At 39.3% G+C, this 19,628-nt stretch overlaps 2 protein-coding genes across 2 annotated transcripts in view; one reads left to right on the top strand and one right to left on the bottom strand.

Annotated features, from left to right (window-relative positions):
- The window catches only part of nfatc3a (nuclear factor of activated T cells 3a), a 99,731-nt gene that overhangs the window by 71,364 nt on the left and 8,739 nt on the right, over window positions 1–19,628 (bottom strand). The gene's annotated exons all lie outside the window — the stretch shown is intronic.
- On the top strand, window positions 1,342–3,101 carry LOC148998457 (uncharacterized). The gene is made up of 2 exons (XM_089131849.1): window positions 1,342–2,968; window positions 3,070–3,101. Exons 1-2 carry the CDS (start codon window positions 1,342–1,344, stop codon window positions 3,099–3,101), a joined length of 1,659 nt encoding a protein of 552 aa, XP_088987975.1.

The following is a 19,628-nucleotide window of genomic DNA, read 5'->3' as shown; positions in this document are numbered from 1 at the left end:
AAAACAAAAAAACAAATAATAATCGTTACAAATAATAATAATCTAACCAGGGTTAGATTAACCCAGGGTTAGGCATTTAAAGTGTGAAAAGCCCTAAACTGCAATTATTGGTTGAGGAATGCACTTACTTCAGGTACTCATTTTGGTTTATTGAGAAGTTACTGTAGGAAAACAGATCATTTAAGGGCGTAACAACATTTAAAGGGGATAGTTCACACAAAAATAAAAATTCTGTCCGGAATTCTGTCTTCTGTCTTGTCAAATGCGATTGACAATTAGCAGTTAGGATTGGCAGTATGGTTCTGTTCTGGGCAAGAACTCCCGGCGAATCCATGTAACCTAGCATGGATAAGAGCAGGGAGAGCGGCAATAACCCTCCTTACATAAAACAAAAAAGAACCAACGTGAATGTATTGCAGATTTCATTAATTAATTTTAATGCACAACATAATTAGAGAATTTTTGTCACATTCAAAGGTAATCAGAGTGCCAAACCCTGACTAGGGTTGCCGCGGTGAGGAAAATTTCCCACCGGTTAATCGACGTGTGACAACACCGGTAATCCCGGTGTCACCGTGGAGGGCAGGGCGGGGGGGTTAAATAGCTTTTAAATGCGTGCGCGTTATACTTTCACTTTCGAAATAAGCGTCAATTGCTTGAATGGACAAAAAAAAAACAACTCGCTGATAATAAAACTTTTATTTATAGACTTTTATTAGCATAACGAACGAATAAAAATAACCCCATGCATAGGCTGAAAAAAGTGAAAATCGGCAAAATGTGGGGCCAAACAAATAAGAACCATAAAACTGTCATGATTCTGCCATCATGTCTTAGATTTTTCCTGGTCTTGTGGCAGGATCGTGACAGACCCATGTTTTGTGTACAAGCGCATGGCCTGTGTGGCCATGTGCTTGTGTTGTCTCGTTACATAACCCCGCCCTCTTGTTATCCTCGTCTTGTCATTATTGTCTAGTCAGTGTCACCTGTCCTCGTCATTAGTGTTCCCTATTTATTCCCCTTGTGTTTGCTGTCCTGTGTCGGTTCATTGTGAAACCTACCGTGAGTTCTGTGTTTGACTTTATCATACTTTGTGTTTGTATCAAGCTGTGAGTATCTAGTTGAGAGTCTTGTCAAGAAGCGTTTGTTTCTATTGTTAGTTCAAAGTCTTAGTCTAGTGTGTTATACCCTGTCCTGTTTTGCCCCATCGTGGGTTTTTCTTTCTGTTTTGTCCTTTAATAAACCCCTTTGCACATCATCTGCTGTCTGCTATTGGGTTCATCAGCCATCTTCATGACAGAGGAGAGAGCGGCGTGGAGAAGCAGCCATCCACATAACAGAATGAACCGACCAACAAGAAACCCAGCAGACAGCAAGCCTATTTACCCTACTCTGCAGCCGTCAGACCCCGAACAATGGTGGCAGTCGGCCATCACCGACAGCCTGGAAGGCAAGCTTCCTTTCCCTCCTCAGGGAGAGTTGACCCTGAGGAAGTACGCCCAGGTCGTGGAGAAGAGGAGGTTTTTCTTGCCGGAGATTCTGGTCAACCGCTACTTCATCGCGGGTCTTAACGTCCATCCTCCTCTAGCTGAACGTGAGAGACTGGTCAGCCGCCCGTTCCACAAGATGGTGGACAGTCTGTCACAGAGGGAGCTGCAGGGTGCTACAAGGCCTTCATCTTCCGCTACACTTCCTGTGATCCCTGAGGGTCGTCTGTTAGCTGTTGCTACACTTGGGGACCAACCCAGTCTTGCCGCGACTCCTGAGACACCTTCCACGTCCATCAGTCTTCATGGTAAGCGTGGAAGGCACCCGTCGTGGGAGTCAGCATCCGAGTGTTCCTGCCCGGAATCCTCCTCGCCTGCAGTGAGCTCACCTGTTCCGGTAACGGTTCCTGCTTCACCTCCCTCTCCGGTCACTAGTCTGGCTACCTACTCTGCCCCGCGACCCAGGAGGAAGAAGAGGAGGAGAGGACCTTCGGGTTCGCCGTCTCTACCCCCTCCTGAGTCCGTGATGGCTCTCCAACCCGCCGCTGAAGTCGGAAGCGCTGTTCCCTGCCCCGCGGCTGTAAGCGCGATTCCGGTGGTTGCAACAGGAGACACCGTTCTTCAACCTGCTGCAGAAAGCGCCTTTTCCCAGTCGGCGTTGGGGAGATCCATCCCAGAGACTTGTACTGAGAAGGTCGTCTCTGAGTCTTCTGCTGTGTCTGCAGAGGAGAGAGCGGCAGCAGATTCCGCTGCAAGGGCTGTGGTACAGTCCGTTTCGGCTCATCAGGAGATGCCAGTCATCATCGCTGCCAGAGCCCTGTCCGAGTATTTATCCCGTCTGGTCAGAATTCTTGATTGCCCAGTCAGTCCTGTCTCATCCCCAGTCTCTGTTTCGAATGCTCCAGAGAGCGCCGATCCCAGTCCAGAAACAGTCTTCGCTGATCCCAAGTCTGCTACACAGAGCACAGATCTCAAGCCAGCTGCAGTCTTCGCTGATCCCAAGTCTGCTAAACAGAGCACAAATCCTAAGCCAGCTGACTTAGAGGCTGATCCCAGGCCAGCTGCCAAAGCTCCACAATCGACTGTTTCGCCCCGTGTCTTGTGTCCCGCACCTTTGCCTGCTTGGTCCCCCGTCAGAAGTCCCGTTACCTCATCCTCTGTGTCCTTGGAGTCCTCTATGTTGGAGTCTGCTGCCGCCAGTAAGACTGCATCCCCGTCTGTTTTCCCGGTCTTCCCTGGCTCCTCTAATTCCCGGTCTGTTTCCCCATTTGTCCCTGTCCCCACTGTTCCTGGACTTCCGTTTGTCTCCCCTGTCATGGCTCAACCCCGGACTGTTTTTCCCTTGTCCCACACCACTCCTCCCAAGCCCGCTCGGTCCTCTCGTCCTAAGCCCACTCCCCGTGGTCCCAGGACCCCTGTCCCGCCCACCCACCCTGGACTGTCGCGCAAAGACATTGTGTTTCCTCCCCCTCCTCTGCCCTGTATGATGTTTTTGATGTTTCATCCCAATCCTGTCATTGTTTATTCTTGTATGCCCTTATTATTATTTGTTATGTATTGTTGGTTCTTGTCTTTGTCCCAGTTGGTCTTGTCTCATGTTTGATGTCTCCTTGAGGAGCGTCTGGAAGCCGCTCCTTAAGGTGGGGGTTCTGTCATGATTCTGCCATCATGTCTTAGATTTTTCCTGGTCTTGTGGCAGGATCGTGACAGACCCATGTTTTGTGTACAAGCGCATGGCCTGTGTGGCCATGTGCTTGTGTTGTCTCGTTACATAACCCCGCCCTCTTGTTATCCTCGTCTTGTCATTATTGTCTAGTCAGTGTCACCTGTCCTCGTCATTAGTGTTCCCTATTTATTCCCCTTGTGTTTGCTGTCCTGTGTCGGTTCATTGTGAAACCTACCGTGAGTTCTGTGTTTGACTTTATCATACTTTGTGTTTGTATCAAGCTGTGAGTATCTAGTTGAGAGTCTTGTCAAGAAGCGTTTGTTTCTATTGTTAGTTCAAAGTCTTAGTCTAGTGTGTTATACCCTGTCCTGTTTTGCCCCATCGTGGGTTTTTCTTTCTGTTTTGTCCTTTAATAAACCCCTTTGCACATCATCTGCTGTCTGCTATTGGGTTCATCAGCCATCTTCATGACAGAGGAGAGAGCGGCGTGGAGAAGCAGCCATCCACATAACAAAAACGTTTATTAACGAATAAGAAAATAAAATAGGCCTAAATAAATTACACAAAGTTTAAATGAGATAAAACCAATTAAAAAGAGACAAATATAAAATAAAAACTTCAAAACGGACCTTAGCCTACATAAATGACATACTTTCACTTTCGAAATAAGCGTCAATTGCAATTCAGCGTCAATTGCTGGAATGGACAAAAAAAAACAAAAACAAAAAAAAAAACAACTCGCTGACAATAAACTTTTATTTAGACAGCACTTTTATTAGAATAATAAACGAATAAAATATAGACAGAACTTTTATTAGCATAACGAACGAATAAAGATAACCCCATGCATAGGCTGAAAAAAGTGAAAATCGGCAAACTGTGGGCCCAAAAACAATAAACGTTTATTAACGAATAAGAAAACAAAATAGGCCTAAATAAAAAGGACCTTAGCCTACATAAATGACAGCACTCTATAAAAAAGTAAAACACTATAAATTGGCATTTATTAACATTAATATATATTGGCCAAAATATTGCCAAACAGGCGCTTTTGCATTGCGTTTTGACACCAAATCTTCCGCCATTATCTTGCTTTTCTGTAATTTGACTCGTTCTCGTCTCCACACGTGCTAAATGGAATCCTGATGCTTGCTGATCTGTGACGTGACGGCACGCGTTGCGCAGTTCATTTTTAATTATAATGCTCTCTTCAGAACTAAATAATTGAAAATTATTATTTTTAATTAATTCAAATAAATATTTTAGCAAAAACGAATACTTTAAAAAAAAAAGTCAAGACATCGCGGTGTCACGGTGGGAAAGTGATGTCACCGGTGATGGGGCTTAAAACCGGTAACACCGTCAACACCGTCTATCGCGGCAAGCCTAACCCTGACTGGGCGAGAGGAGGAGCTAGGGATGGAGGAGGGTAAGGATCTCCTGAGAAACGCGATAGCTGATGATAATACTGATGGAGCATATATAGTGATAGGTGTCCTATTCCTATAGGTAGACGTGGATGCTAACTTGACTAGCAAGACCAGCCAGAACTGACGCTACGCTTGATTTCTGTCATCATTTACACACCCTCAAGTTGTTACAAACCTTTATGAATTTCTTTCTACACAAAAGATGATATTTTGAAGAAAATTGGTAACCAGACAATTGATGGGCCCCATTGACTTCAATAGTATGGTAAATTAATTACTATGGAAGTGAATGCGGCCCATCAACTGTTTGGTTACTGACATACAAAATATCTTTTTTTGTGTGTGTTCAGCAGAAGAGAGAAACACATACAGGTTTGGAACAACTTGAGGAGTAAATGATGACAAATTTTTCATTTGTGGGTGAACCATCCCTTTAAACACTCAAGCTTAATTTGAGTGTCCGGCTTTCTTCGATTTCTCATTTTGGCTTTATTTTCAAGTCTTGCAATTTTCCTACTTGCACATGATGTTTTGTTTTCCTAGCTTCTCTACCCAGAGTCATTTATTTTGCTGATTCTTTGTGAAAATCATGTAATAACTCAAGAATAAGCTTTAGGCCATCGATAAAATGTCAAAAGCATAAGTACACTGTTATTTTAGACACCTTAATTTGAATTCACAGAACTGACAGCCTGCGTAAACTCGTATTAGATATGCAGGTACCTGCCTCAAAGAGGGTAAATTCCTGAATTGCTTACACAATGTCCTAATCTGAATGCTTGTGAGTGTGGACATGGATAGAAAAATGGTGCAATCTAATCCGGAATTCCATATGTAGAACACATTCGCATAAATTAAAAGTTTATCAGTCTATACTGTACAAATGCCCTTAACCCCAAAATAAAACATTATAAATAAATACAAAAGTTAATGATGAAGACTTTAAATAAGAGCTTTTGCTTGACCGAACAAGCTACCTCCTAACACAACCTGCTTCTAAGAACTGCTGGCAGAGTGCCATCACTTCTAAACACAGAGTCTCTGACGTAAACCACACAGAGCAGCCCACACCTGTAGCACCGACATCTCTGTAGCACACAAATAGCCGCTTAAGAACACAATGAGACACACAGTGGGAGTGTGCGCACACAACTGAGCATGTCAGCCTTTTTCTAAGCTTGCATACGAGTGTGTGCAATATGTGTCTTTCAGTCGATGTTGGATTCTTTAATAAATCAGTTTTTTTTTTGGTTTGCTTGTGATAATGAATCCACACGAATTACTTATCAATTATCTGGTCCATTGAAAATATTCAACAGGTGAATTTATAATAAAAACAACTGTTAGTTGCAACCCTACACTGGTTATTTGTGGGCAGGCTCTATTAACAGGTCTCATAATTTCCCAAACTGATTTCTAGAGTAGCAAATACTTTACTTTTTTTTTTTTTTTTACAAGAAAAACCATAGCTTTAGGAAGTGAAAAAAGATGACTAGTCGTCTTTTCAAGAACCAAGTACATACTGCTTAGTTGTAACAGACCCAAGACTGATGATCACTCTACATATTGGAAAATATATTCAACATCACCATATCAGGTGAGACAATGAAATGGATACGACTGAAACAATGAAATCATGTTTAATTTGGACTTCTCTGGGCATGCTCTTTGAGGTGGTGACCATAGACCTGCATTATATGACTGAAAAACATGAACGGTTTGACCTAAAAATATCAAAATTGAAACTACTACAGAAACAAAGACACAACTTGGATGCCCTTGAGGTAAGCTAAAACATACCAAAAATTAATTTCAAAGTGAACTGTCCTTTTAAGCTGCAGTGTAGAGTTCTTCCTTTTTGTCGCCATCTCTGTTCGAAATCTGCAATTGCAGTTATTTGCGGAATTATCAACTTTACGTGAGTTGTAATTCAACACCTCGACAGGGCACAGCGCGGATGAACACAATGTTTAAGGAGAGTGTGAGGCTGTCAGTCGCCGCTGATTAAATCTAAAAATCACTTATCATATCATGCGAAACCGTGCAAATTATACTTTGTTCTCAAATTAAAGTCAGCATTGCATGACTACATGTAATGTGTAATGTCCTTCCGATATGTATCCTTGTTTTTGCATGTGCCCGGTTGCAGTCTTTTTTTTCTGTAGCCACTCCGAAGTCCGAACGAAGTCTTTTGCATTTTACAACGGGTGAGTTGTAATCAAATTGATAAGTTTAATTATATCAAGTGCTGTGAGAAAAGGCTATAAATCTCCATCTCCAACAACCTCTCTCTCATAGCCTACTAGCCGAGACTCCTCCTTTATGTGTACAGATGTGACGTAATGATGCAAAGACTAGAGCCAAACCGATTTATCGGCAGGCCGATATTATCGGCCGATAATAGGTATTTTCCAAAGTTTCGGTATCGGCAGTTATAATGGCCGATAAATGAATATTTCAAAAATAAAGTAAAAATGGACGAAACACGCTTCAACCATGTCATGAGTGTTGGAGTTGTATAGTTTGTCCACCAGAGGGCACTCTACAACGTCCCTGTTGGCAACACTCGTGTATAACGCGCCACACATCCCGCAACCTGCTGATCCAGGTTGCAGGTAGCTTATAAGGCAATGTAGGGACTAATTATTATTTTATTTATCAGAACTATAATATATTTTGATGTTCCTCTGTTCTGTTGTGTGACAATGCATTTTATTTTAAAAAGAAACTTGCTTCTTTTATTATCATATTATTTTAATAAAAATCATTAATAACTACAAATAACTAATGTTAGGGAAATCTGTTAATGTTTTGTTGCGTGTTTCTGGGAAAAAATAAAATAAAATAAATTATCAGCCGATATATCGGAATATCAGATTTTAAAACCAACAAATATTTGTATCGGTATCGGCCTTCAAAATCCTTTACCGGTCGGGCTCTAGCAAAGACATGCTCGAATCTGTGTTGTTTTTGTTTTTTGTCAGTGAGAAAAATAATATATTAAAAATATTGCTTGGATTAAAAGACCTGTGTGTGTTTTATATCACTAGTGCAGTATCCATTCTCTGAGCATGTAAGCCCTGCTTGCGTGAGGCGCACCACTTCTTTATTTAAATCTATCCTTTGTCAGTAACTTGTTAGTAAGAAAAATATTAGACTACTTTATTAAAAATATTGCTTATGTCAACAGACCTATGTGTGAGTGTTTGTGTGTGTTTTATATCACTAGTGCAGTGTCTGTTCTCGGAGCATATAACCTCTGCTGGCATAAGGCGCGCCACTTTCCAAAGGCTGCACGATATATTAAAACCAATAAAATTCATAATACAGCACAGTGCTATTGTGAAATCACAAAAGATGCGATCATGCGATTCAGTTAAATAAATAAATGCACTGCAGGTTTCAGGGTGAAGTGCGACACTTCAATAATTTACATGCATGCAGGTTACTTGTTTCTCAGAGCTGCTCAATTACACAGCAAATGCTGAAACAAACTCATTCTCTGCATGCGCTGTTTGTGAGTTACCAAATGCACATTACTGGTAGTGGTATCCAAACAAAGTCTGACGTGCTTTGCATCATTTACATGCATGGAGCGTGTTTCGAACTCCATCTCTGCATACGCTGCGAGTTTGGGTTTCTTTTAATATTCATCTGAGAAAACAACGTGCATCATTTCACCAGATTTGTAACGTAAATTTATTTATAAACCTAAGCCAACACAGGAGAATACATCAATTTGTGCGAAATGTTGTTTATTGTGATTTCAAAATAAAAGTTTGAAACCAGACTCGAAATTTGCATGTTTTGATGTCAAGTTCACATGTTCTTTGTTTAAGAAATTGAAGAAAAAAAAAAACTCATTAAGCGGTGACCAAATAATAAAGATTACGTGGACATTTTAATGAAATGTTGTTTGGCCAATATGAAATAAAGATTTGATCTGCTGTAAAATGTAACAACAATCATCACCATTGTTGGCGCCATCTGCAAGCATTTGTTATAATTTATAATATTTAGTTAAACGTGTTATTAACAGCGTTAACACAAACCCATTTTAATAGTGTAAAATAGTCTTTTTGGCATAACAAACTTTGTAGTTTTTTTTTTATTAAAAATGTGCGGTTAATCGTGATTAAATTGTTTAATCGTTTGACAGCACTAGTTATAATAGATTATATTACATTATGTATTTTAACAGTGTTGATCAAAAAAAACATGAATGATACTTTATTTGAAGTCTATTTCTATTACCACAAAAAAATCTAATTACTCGATTAATTGTCAAAACAATTGACAGACAGGTAGCCATACTAAATAATGTAATGTACTTAATATGATATTAGCCTGATCAGAAGCCTTTCTTTCTTTAATAATGTTGTATCTTCAAAAAAGGAATTCTGCAATCTTATTTAACTGAAATTGAACAGAATAAAAGTATTTTTTTCTTCCAAGGAGGATTAGATTCGTTTCTTTGTTTTAGCAACATTCACTAGCTTTTTGCATCTTCTTGCCCGTGAAGGCGTGTCACTGCTGCGGCCCCAGTTCTGCAGCCAGTTACATCACCAACAAGCTGCGGATGTCCGCTGTGCTAGGTGATGGAAGCCTAAGCCAACATAAACGTATGTTTGCTTTCTAAATAAAGCTCCCTAATTAAACCATCTCATGCTGTGATAACATTACAGGATAAACAAAGCTCAGCCGGTAGAGGGAACGCCTAAGGTTTATCTAGTCCCAACCTTGTCAATCACTGCCGAAATAACCAAAGCAATAGAGTTGGTTTCAGATCTCACATCTTGGCAATTGCAGTTCGCATTACAGAACAGTTTACAACACCCATAATAAATGTAAATAAAAGCCTTATGCCTCTTTTTATAACCGATTTTAGCGTTTTACTTCCGGTATTACTACTTATTACACTAAAAAGTTTTAGTGGTCTAAACTATATCTTTTAAGCAGAGGATGCAGCCATTTACATGACTGGAAGTATATTTGCTGAGATGAATCAAAATGCACATCATCTTAGCTGCCAAAAGTCTTAGAGCCTCATCTGTTAAATGCCACAACCACATTCAAAACACACACACACACACACACACACACACACACAACGGCCCGAGGGTAAATTGTGTAACAGTGCCTTTGGGACCAAAAGAAGGGGAAGGAAGTGAAGCAGTGACTCGCTGGAGAATGAGGGACCATTGGTACAATGCAAACAAGTGTGAGGGAAGGAAAGACTGGTCTAGGAGATTACATAATCTAGCCTCAGAATCCCATTCAGCTTAAATCCAAGTTTGTGCATAAAGATCATCGGATACAAATGTGAATTTGAGTTAGGGGTGGGCGATATGACAACAATGTCATTTCACGATTTTTTTCCAGGAAAATCACGATTAACGATTTTATCACGATTCTTTTTCATGTTGGTTTTACTAATTTGCAAATGACTGAGCATTACAGCCAAACTAATGTCCCTATTTTAAAAACAAAGCCTTGGGTAACAAAATATAAAATAAAAAAGAAAGGCAGACATTTAGGCCAAAGTGGCGAAGATTTTTATCTTTGTCATTATTGTCTTTGTTATTAAAAAATAAGAACAAAGATACACATTACACAACTTAATGAAGTAAACAGTGCTTTATATCAGCTACAGTACGTGTATTTAACAGTTGCATTGAAGAACATAATTATAATGAACAAATATGAAAATAACACATAACATAGACATCACGACTTCACGAGTTGCACATTTGCACTACAGTACATGCGCACAGATTTGGCTTACACAAACTTCCCCAGCAAAGTGAGTAAACATAGAAATACGCCAAATTGGCTAGTGATTTGACAGCTCGCCAACGTTAATTTTTACCCACAATGGGCGGGTTGGAGGGTGTTAATTTTAATCCCAGAATGTTGCACTCCTGTTTGTCCATTGTGCACGAAACATCAATTCGGTGATGACATCACGTTGGGGAGAAGTGGAGGAAAGGGCACCTCAGCCTAGTATTAGAACTATGGCGACTGACTGGGATGAGGAAGAGTTAGCAAGAAGAGCCAACATGCATGATGGCCCGCAATTTAATGTGGTTCTCAAACTATTTTAAACACCTTTAACAATTTGGTCTTGAGTGTGGAAATGTGCACCAATCAAAGTAATTTCTTCTATGTTAGAATCATTTTAAATGATTACATTTTCATGATTTTTATGCACAAACAACAATTGATTGGCATGCTCAGGGTGAAGAGAGTGACAGCAGAATATCTCGCTTAACTTCATCATACAACCGCGAATCGCCATTTCTGTTAAAAATGTTTATGCTTATAACCATAACCAACTGTGTTTAGAGGATACTAGTAGAAATGTGAATACTTGGTTAGTATGTTGATTTATGCTGTGCCCCTAAAATTTTCAGTTAGGGGCCACTGTGCTCTTAGTGAAAAAAGTTAGTCTGGAGCCCTGCCTTTATAGGCAAACACCATATAAAAGTGATTTTTTGCACCCCATAACCCCTTTAAAGCACATATAAATAATTAAGATTTGTGAACTGCAGTGTCCCGTTCCCCTGCGTTAACATTTGATGTGAATATACGTTGTGTTGTACAGTATGTTGTTTGAGACGGAGGCGCCAGAACTGCAACTGATAGAATGCACTATAGGACGATACTACAATATTTCTTCAAAAGCATATCATGGAGATATTTTAATTGTCCACGATAAAAAAAATCATGAAATCGCACACCCCTAATTTGAGTTGGCTACATAAGAGATAAATAATACTCAATTAAATAATAAAACAAATCTCTTCTGATCCATTCAGTTGCGCTTTAGAAGGTTGTAAACAACTCCTAATTCTTTCCAGAGTGTCTGTTGATAGAAAATCATGTGTTGATGCAATTTTCACAGACAGACACTTAGGTGTAACCAACTGCAAAATTAAAATTGAGGCTTGTGTTTGACAAGTTGCTATGAAAATTCCGATCAAATGTGAAATTGAAAAGAAAAAACAATGAAGTCACAAAATTATTGGGATTTCATAATTATTTGTGATTCCACAGACATTGCTTATAAGAAAATAACCAAATACCAGCTCAATACATCTATTTGGCAGATGATTGACGAGAGAATAATAGTGTTTTATAAACATGCAACTTACTGTAACACCACCACATATTGTACAGTACAGTAATGCCCTATGGCGAACACAAGGTCTGAAATCAACACTGTCCCTCTGCCAAACACTCATGCGAATGTCATTTTTAAAGCAGTTAATTCAATAATTAGTACATGACATCCAGCAGCTTTAAACAGCAACCAGACTTCATTACACAGACATTTAAAATTTCCCTTTATAGTTCACATTTTTTTGTCAATGCTTTATCTTAGACTTCAGGATGTTTGGGGTTCCAAATTTTTATTCCTAAATTATTTCTTAATTGACCAAACAAATAAATTAATAATATAAAAATATGAATGAAAATATTCATAATTTTATATTTGTAAAAATGAGGGCTGCAAGATGTATAGAAAAATTATCGTCATCGCGATAATATGGGATATCCGTATCGCAGAGAGGTGCGATAAATTACTTTATTTAATTTAACATCCCAATTCTCCCGGCAAATTAGTTAAAATCTCCCGGAATCTGGAGCAAGCGAACAATAGCGTGCATGCGAGATAGAACACGTATACTTGTGCTCCAACCGCGTCGTGTAGCGTGTGAAGAAGCGTCACAAATGCAGGTACTGTGTAAGAGGCCGTTCATATATCGCGTCTAAAAACGCCTGGAAAGTGCGGTCGCGACGCTCTCCTTCTTTCCACAAGCAGTTGTGTCTGTCGTTGCGATGCAACCATGAACTGTGCTGAGGGCTGTCCATGATGACAAATAAGTATTAGCAAAGGATTAATTGATTTCTCGCCCTTTGGAGATGAGAAATAAAAACCCGCCCTGTACAACTATGATCAGCCGTTTGGGCCGAGCTTTCGATGTTGTTACGGAAAGGCCAAAGCTGATTGTTGGCTTTTGTCCAAAGCTTGAAAATGAAAGCTTGCAGCATTCTGAAAAGTTGAAATGTTCTCATGTCATCGTGGCATAGAAATTTTATATCGCAAGAAATATTGTTAGATACTCAACAACATCGCATATTTCCCCAGTATCATGCCGCCCTAGTAAAAAAGGGTAATACTTTTCATCAGTTCAAAAAGGTTTCATCAGTTAACAGTTCACTGTATTGGTTAACATGAACTATCTTAGTTAAAGCTGCAGTCTGTAGCTTTTTTGGGTTAAAAATTATCCAAAATAAAAAAAAATGCATAACCAGCCACTGTTCAAAACTATCTGCTTGCCTTAGCTCGATTCAAAAAGGTGTTTTTAATTTCAGGTACTGGTGGATTTCCGGGGGAGATTCGAGCATGTCTTTGCATCATTACGTCACATCTGTACACATAAAGGAGTCTCGGCTAGTAATATTGCGCGTGAGGATGCTGGAGGTTTGAGATTTATAGCCTTTTCTCACAGCACTTGATATAATTAAACTTATGAATTTGATGGCGCATCCAGAAAGGTTCAAACGACAATCACCAGTGACAACAGATTCACCCGCTGTAAAATGCAAAAGACTTCGTTTGGACTTCGGAGTGGCTACAGAAAAAAAGAAATGCAACCAGGCCCATGTGAAAACAAGGATAAATATCGGAAGGGCATTACATGTAGTCACGCAATGCTGACGTTGAGCATTACCAATTTGAGAACAAAGTATAATTTGCAAGGTTTTATGTGATATAAGTGATTGTTAGATTTAATCAGTGTGATTTACTGCAATGATTTCCTTAGTTGGTCAGAACCAGAACAAAAGTAGATGTTACTTGTTCAGATGACATTTTCCGGTGAAAATTCTTATGTTGGTTATACTTCCAAAAAGAATAATCTGTGATTTTGAGTGACAGTATCCACACAGTCAATGATCCACACCAGCACGGTGCACACTCTCCCCAAACATTAGATTCATCCGCGCTGTGCCGTGTTGAAGTACAACTCACGTAAAGTTGATAATTTCACGAATAACTGCAATTGTAGATTTCGAACAGAGATGGCGACAAAGAGGAAAAACTGCAGACTGCAGCTTTAATGTTACTCTCATCATTTACCATTACATTTTTAAGATTAAAAGTTGTTTAAAATTTGTTAACATTAGTTAAAGCACTGAACAAACGTGAACATTAAGATTTTTAACTAACATTAAGGGAGGTTAATAAATGCTGTGAATCAGAATATAACAAATGAGACCGTATTGTAAAGTGTGTAATACAAGTCATTTTATTTGTAAAATACTTTTAAAAAAATGTGGAAATTTTAATGAATAAATTATCTGGTAGTAAACTAACTTTTTAACTACAAAACATTTTTTGGAAGATTTTTTATTTTGGAACTCTGTTAAAATATGTAAAAACCACAGCAATACTGCAAAATGTTATTTTATTTTAATTTAAAATATTTTTTTGTTTAATATATTAAAATGTAATTTATTCCTGTGATGGCAAAGCTGAATTTTCAGTCATTACTTCAGTCTTAAGTGTCACATGATCCTTCACAAATCATTCTAATATGCCGATTTGCTGCTCAAGAAAATATACATAATTATTATGAATGTTAAAAAAACAGTTGTACTGCTTAATATTTTTGTGATATCTGATAAACATTTTCAGGCTTCTTTGATGCATAGAGAGTTAAGAAAGAACATTTATTCTGTTTCTTCTGTTATGACAAAACCTTTACTCTCTCTCACTTTTGATCAAATTAATGCATCCTTGCTGAATAAACATAAAACCTTACAAACCCCAAACCTCTGAACAGTAATGCACTTTTACAATAAACTTTAAACAGGTTAACTATTATTTTTTGTAAAGTAGTAAGTCATCTTATCTGCTTTTTGTTTGTTTTTTAAAGCTAAAGGATGTTGCCAAATGATCTTATGAGGCATTCCATTTGAAATGTAAAATCAGCTGGCACCTGCGTCTGATCCAACAAGCTCCCGTCTCTCTACCTCTTACTATGGCCCAACTCTGAGACTTCAGAAATGTCCCCTGTGCATTAGCATCCAATGAATGTCGCTGGTTTCAGTTACACTAAATTTAAACTAGACAAATGCCACACATATCTGCTCGTGCCTCGCCCCAGGAAACAAGCCCCTCAAACCCACCACATTATAGATCCCCTCTCACACAGTGTTCAGATTCTGTAACAGAAAACACACCTTCTATGACACCCGATGAGTCAATTCACTGGTATAGATGGTCCTTTTGCTGGAGCTAAGCTAACAGCTAAACTGCACCAAGCATAGCTAGAAACAACTTGTGGGACATGAGCTTGAAATAGTGATGGCCCTTACAATTAGTATCAAGTCCCCTGAATGCGTGTAAAGTTGATTCACTGTCATGTATTACAACACCACATTCTGGCAGCAAATCAACATGAAGCCCAGAATAAGAGCGGCCGCGCCACATGGATGTGACTACCACGGACAACATTCAGGGTCTTGCTGTAGCATTAGCAATACATGCTTTAGCGTTTCCAGAGGAAAAGAGAAAGAAGAGGAAGCATTTTAACCAGATCATATTTGTTGGACTGCAATAAAACCTGTATGACTTTCTTTCTTCTGTGAAACTAATGAAGTGACGATATTTTGAGAAATGTTTTGGTGTTTAGTTTTTGGTTCATGGAAGTCAATGGTATTCGCCAAAACATATTTAGATGCCTCTAACCCAGCAGAGGTGAACTGGCATGGCTGTTGAAGTTCACCTGTTGACAACGTACAGGTCGCACAGACCAACTTCTGTAAACAATTGAATAATAAGTAGGGCTCCAGACTAACTTTTTTCACCTCCGTCCTGGAACCGTCCTGAATGACAATTTGAACCGTCCTAAAGTGAATGTCAACCGTCCCAAAATAAAACTTTTGTTTCTGTACCTGCTGTTATCATCCATGACTTTTACTTAACTAAAACAATTCAGATGACTAAAATATAATGGGTTTAGTTCAACTGTAATGCATTAATTTAGAATTTCTCTAAAATTTCCAAACCTACACTTCCAGAGAAAAAAAAATCTATTAAGCAGTTAATATGAATGATTTTAAAGTTTGAACATGCAATACAGATACAGATTTAAATACTGTGACTTAAAAAAATACCTTATTTTTTCCCAAACAAAATTATTATTTATCTTGCCTGAATGTTTGCGCTAATTGCATTTTTACAATGGGGAAATGTTGTTAAGAATTTACACAACACAAAGCTTGATTTAAATTGTTCAAATTGAAAAAAGTTGCACAAATAAATTATACAATAAAGATACAAATAAAGACAAATAAAGAGAAAAGTTTTTTAAGGTCTAACACTATATTCATAGACAGAAACTGAATAAAGTAATCAAATGGAAAATAACACGGATTTTATTTTAGTCCCGAATAAATTAAATAGGCCTACATAGGCTATCATTCCTGATTCCTTTAACTTTAATTCCTTAAACTTGTTGTTTTGACGACCAAATTAATGACCGACACATATGGTTGCTGTCTCTTTAAGAGTTATGGCACGGATTCTGTGTTCATTGTGCTGGCATGCGTTTTATGCTTATTAAAGACAAAACCGACTATGTTTAGACTATTATACTCACGAAGACAGAAATTGACACAGTTTTGCATGTTAAATGCAATATAATCCGTGAAAAATAACTTTTGTTACTGGCCAGCTGTTCTTGAGGCGGATTTTCTATGAATGTGCGCAGTCATCCCAGAGAGCGCGCGAGCACTGATCAGTTTAAAATCGCCTGAATGTTTAAACTAGTAAGACTTAAAAAGACGTGCAAATGGTAAACTTCATTCACGATGCACTGCTGGCCCGATTGTGCAAGTGAATATTCCGTCATGTCCCACTCCTGAACGCGAGTGTGTATTATCGCAGCAGCGACTGATGCTTGCCTTCCACAACATTTTGAGAGAAGAGAAGACCGCTAAACACTCACGGTGTTTGTGAAATGGCGTCTGGCATTTTATAATCTACAAAGTATGTGGATTACGATTGCGGGAATATCCCGCATTTTAATTAGGAGACCTGCGGGAATGATTAGAATTCGAGGGCCGAAATTCGAGCCCTGTGTCTGTGTGAACACACATACAAAATGTCTTTCGTCCTGTAGGCGTCCTGGAGAATATTTCTGTTCGTCCAAAACACATTTTCTATCGTCCCCAGGACGATAGGACGCCGTTAGTCTCGAGCCCGGATAAGTCTAATGACTGAAATTTTGTGGGGGAAAAAAATCATTCACTTCCATGTAGACTTCCATGTAGAGTTTAGCAACCTTCTGAAGCTACAATATCCATAATATCTCATCATGGTTTCTCTGCAAGCAGATCATTCACACGTTTAGGTTGCATGTGAACACGGTGTTGCAGAGGCAAAAATGAGTCAGCACTGTTAGCCTGCTTTAAACCCTGGGCAAAATTGAATATGAATATAAAAATGAAAAAAAAAATGCATTTCATTAACACAAACACTTGCATGTTTGAGCAGATGATGTTTATGCTGTTGAGAGTTTTATAAACTATTTTAATGCTGAATATTCACTGCCACAATGTTAGGGTGATGCAAGTTGTTAGGTTATTGCTAGGTGGTTGCTAGGGTGGTTACTACTAGGTGGTTTCTTACTAGGGTTGCGTACCGAAACTCGGTTCCAATAGGGAACCGGTTTTGACGTAAACGGTAGTAACCAGACCGAATAAGAATGAAAATTTCGGTGCCTGATTTCGATTCCTGAGTCTATGGCATGAGGCGCACACACGCAGTCTCTCGCTGTCTCCCTCTCCAACGTGTACTGTCTGATCTGTCTCGCACGTGCGCTCTTGCTCGCTTGCTCTAGATTCCGGGAGATTTGAACTAATTTGCGATCATCCTGGAGCCGTTATCAATATGTGGGAGACTCCCGGAACATCTGCTGATAGCGAGGAGATTAAACACACGTGAAATGTACACGGGAAATGTTTGGCTGCATTTCACGTGTAAAATTAAGAGTCAGAACAACGATTGTCTATGGATATACAATCACCATTCGCGCCGCGTTGACGCTCACGTCATCATATTATATTGGCGCGCGCATCATCTGCTCCTCAGAGTTCTCTGCCGAAAAAGGAAGCTTGTCGGCAGCGTGAGATATTTGGCAGCGAATGCAGCGTCTTGTTCCCTATTCAGAGAACATGGGTTACACAGAGACGTTCTCTTTCATATGTTTACTCAAAGCTGCGTATAAGATGCAGTGAAAACGAAATATCAAACTGGCTAAGAGCTAGTAAATGACAAGATAACTTGCATGACTAGCTGAAGCAGACAAAACATGGGAACCTGTAGCCATGTCGATATTATATTACCCTGGTAGTAATCTCTATTAATCTCCAGTATAATTACATTGATATAATATTGTTTTATTTGATACTATGTAAATATGAACTTTTATTTTATATTGGTTTATTTATTATTACCATATGTTACTTGTAGGCCTATTTATACTGTAAGTTAATATTGTGTCCAGTTTGGCCCTGTAAATTAAGGGGTATTATTTTTTGACAAAGTGTGTGCAGTTTCGTTTTCTCAAGTACCGTTTCAAGAACCGTTTAGGCACCGGAACAGTTTAAAAAATACAGAGTAGGTACTGGTATCGGATAAAACCCAACCGATACCCAACCCTATTTCTTACTTAAGTCAGAGAGAGCCAACCCCCTGCATAAGGCATTCTCTCTCCTTCAATGCAAATCTAGAGGAGTATTTTCCCAAAATTTTTGTAACATTTGCCAGGCAAAATTCTTCAGCCCAATGTAATGGGACATCTCCTAAACAAGATGTTAGGGGTTAGGGGTAATGGTTTATAAAGAAATACAAATCTATTAAAAACCAAATACATTGATGCCTTCTTTAGGAAGGAGCAACAACAATTTTTCAATAAATTTTTTCCCACTCAATGTTTAAAATTGTTTTAATGTCACAATAGATGGTAAAGTCCTACCACACTAGCAGCTTGCAGTTACACTGTTGTGGTCTAAATAAAACTGCCAGGCTAAGCTACACCCCATTACTCGTCCCCTGACCAACAAGCGTCAATGATACACCCGAGTCTGCGGCCTCACCTGAGGACGAAGCGCACAGCATTTTAACACTTCTCTGCTGCAGCGTGAGGCGGTGCAGGGCTGAAAGGTGTGGCGATTTGTCCGGTGGCACTTGCTGGCCGAGGGGGGAGTTCTCCTCTGACAGGACTAGCGAACCTGCAGTCTTGCCCTCTACCAATTTTGCTGTGGCTTAAAATAACCCACCCTGAGAGCGATGTAATTTCAGTCTTTCCCACGACTGAGACAGCCAGCCAGATGAGCAGATCCATGCTAGCAGACGCTAAACACTGCACGCCACGCTTTTTCTTCACCGACATTTAACTACCCACTCCAAAAAATACCTCTAGACTGGTGCTCATACACTGTCAACATGTTTTTTCAGAGCCTGATAACTGTAAGAAGATACAACATCCAATCATAAAAGAACACAAAACACACACACACACACTTACAGGTGGCATTTTGGGCCAACTAATGGAAAAGATGAAGATGCAGAGAAAGACTTTTCTGTTCTGTCTAAGCAAGAGGGTCTCGTGCCCCTCCCCTTGAATTCCACTGCCATCTGAAGACCACATGCTGTGCCTGGGCACTACGTCAGACAGCTACACATTATCTGACTTTACCCAGCCCTGAGAGAGCACCTTCTGACCTACTACTGCCACCTCTACAATGGAAGAGGCCACTTTTACTGGCCACTCAACCTCGGTCTTAGAAACAAGGGACAAAGTCTTCATTCTGAGGGCATAAAATAATTTAGAATAATTTAGACAAACCACAAACGTCATGCTGAGTGATCTAGTTCAGCGAACTTCTGAACTGTATGAACAGCGTTTGGGCATCGACTTATCGAGACTATTTTCTAAGATGGCTCCTGTCTGTATACATGAAGTGAAC

The sequence above is a fragment of the Pimephales promelas genome, chromosome 1 (assembly GCF_988280905.1).
Source record: "Pimephales promelas chromosome 1, fPimPro1.hap1.1, whole genome shotgun sequence".
NCBI lineage: Eukaryota > Metazoa > Chordata > Actinopteri > Cypriniformes > Leuciscidae > Pimephales > Pimephales promelas.
This window is presented reverse-complemented; position numbering and strand designations above follow the sequence as displayed.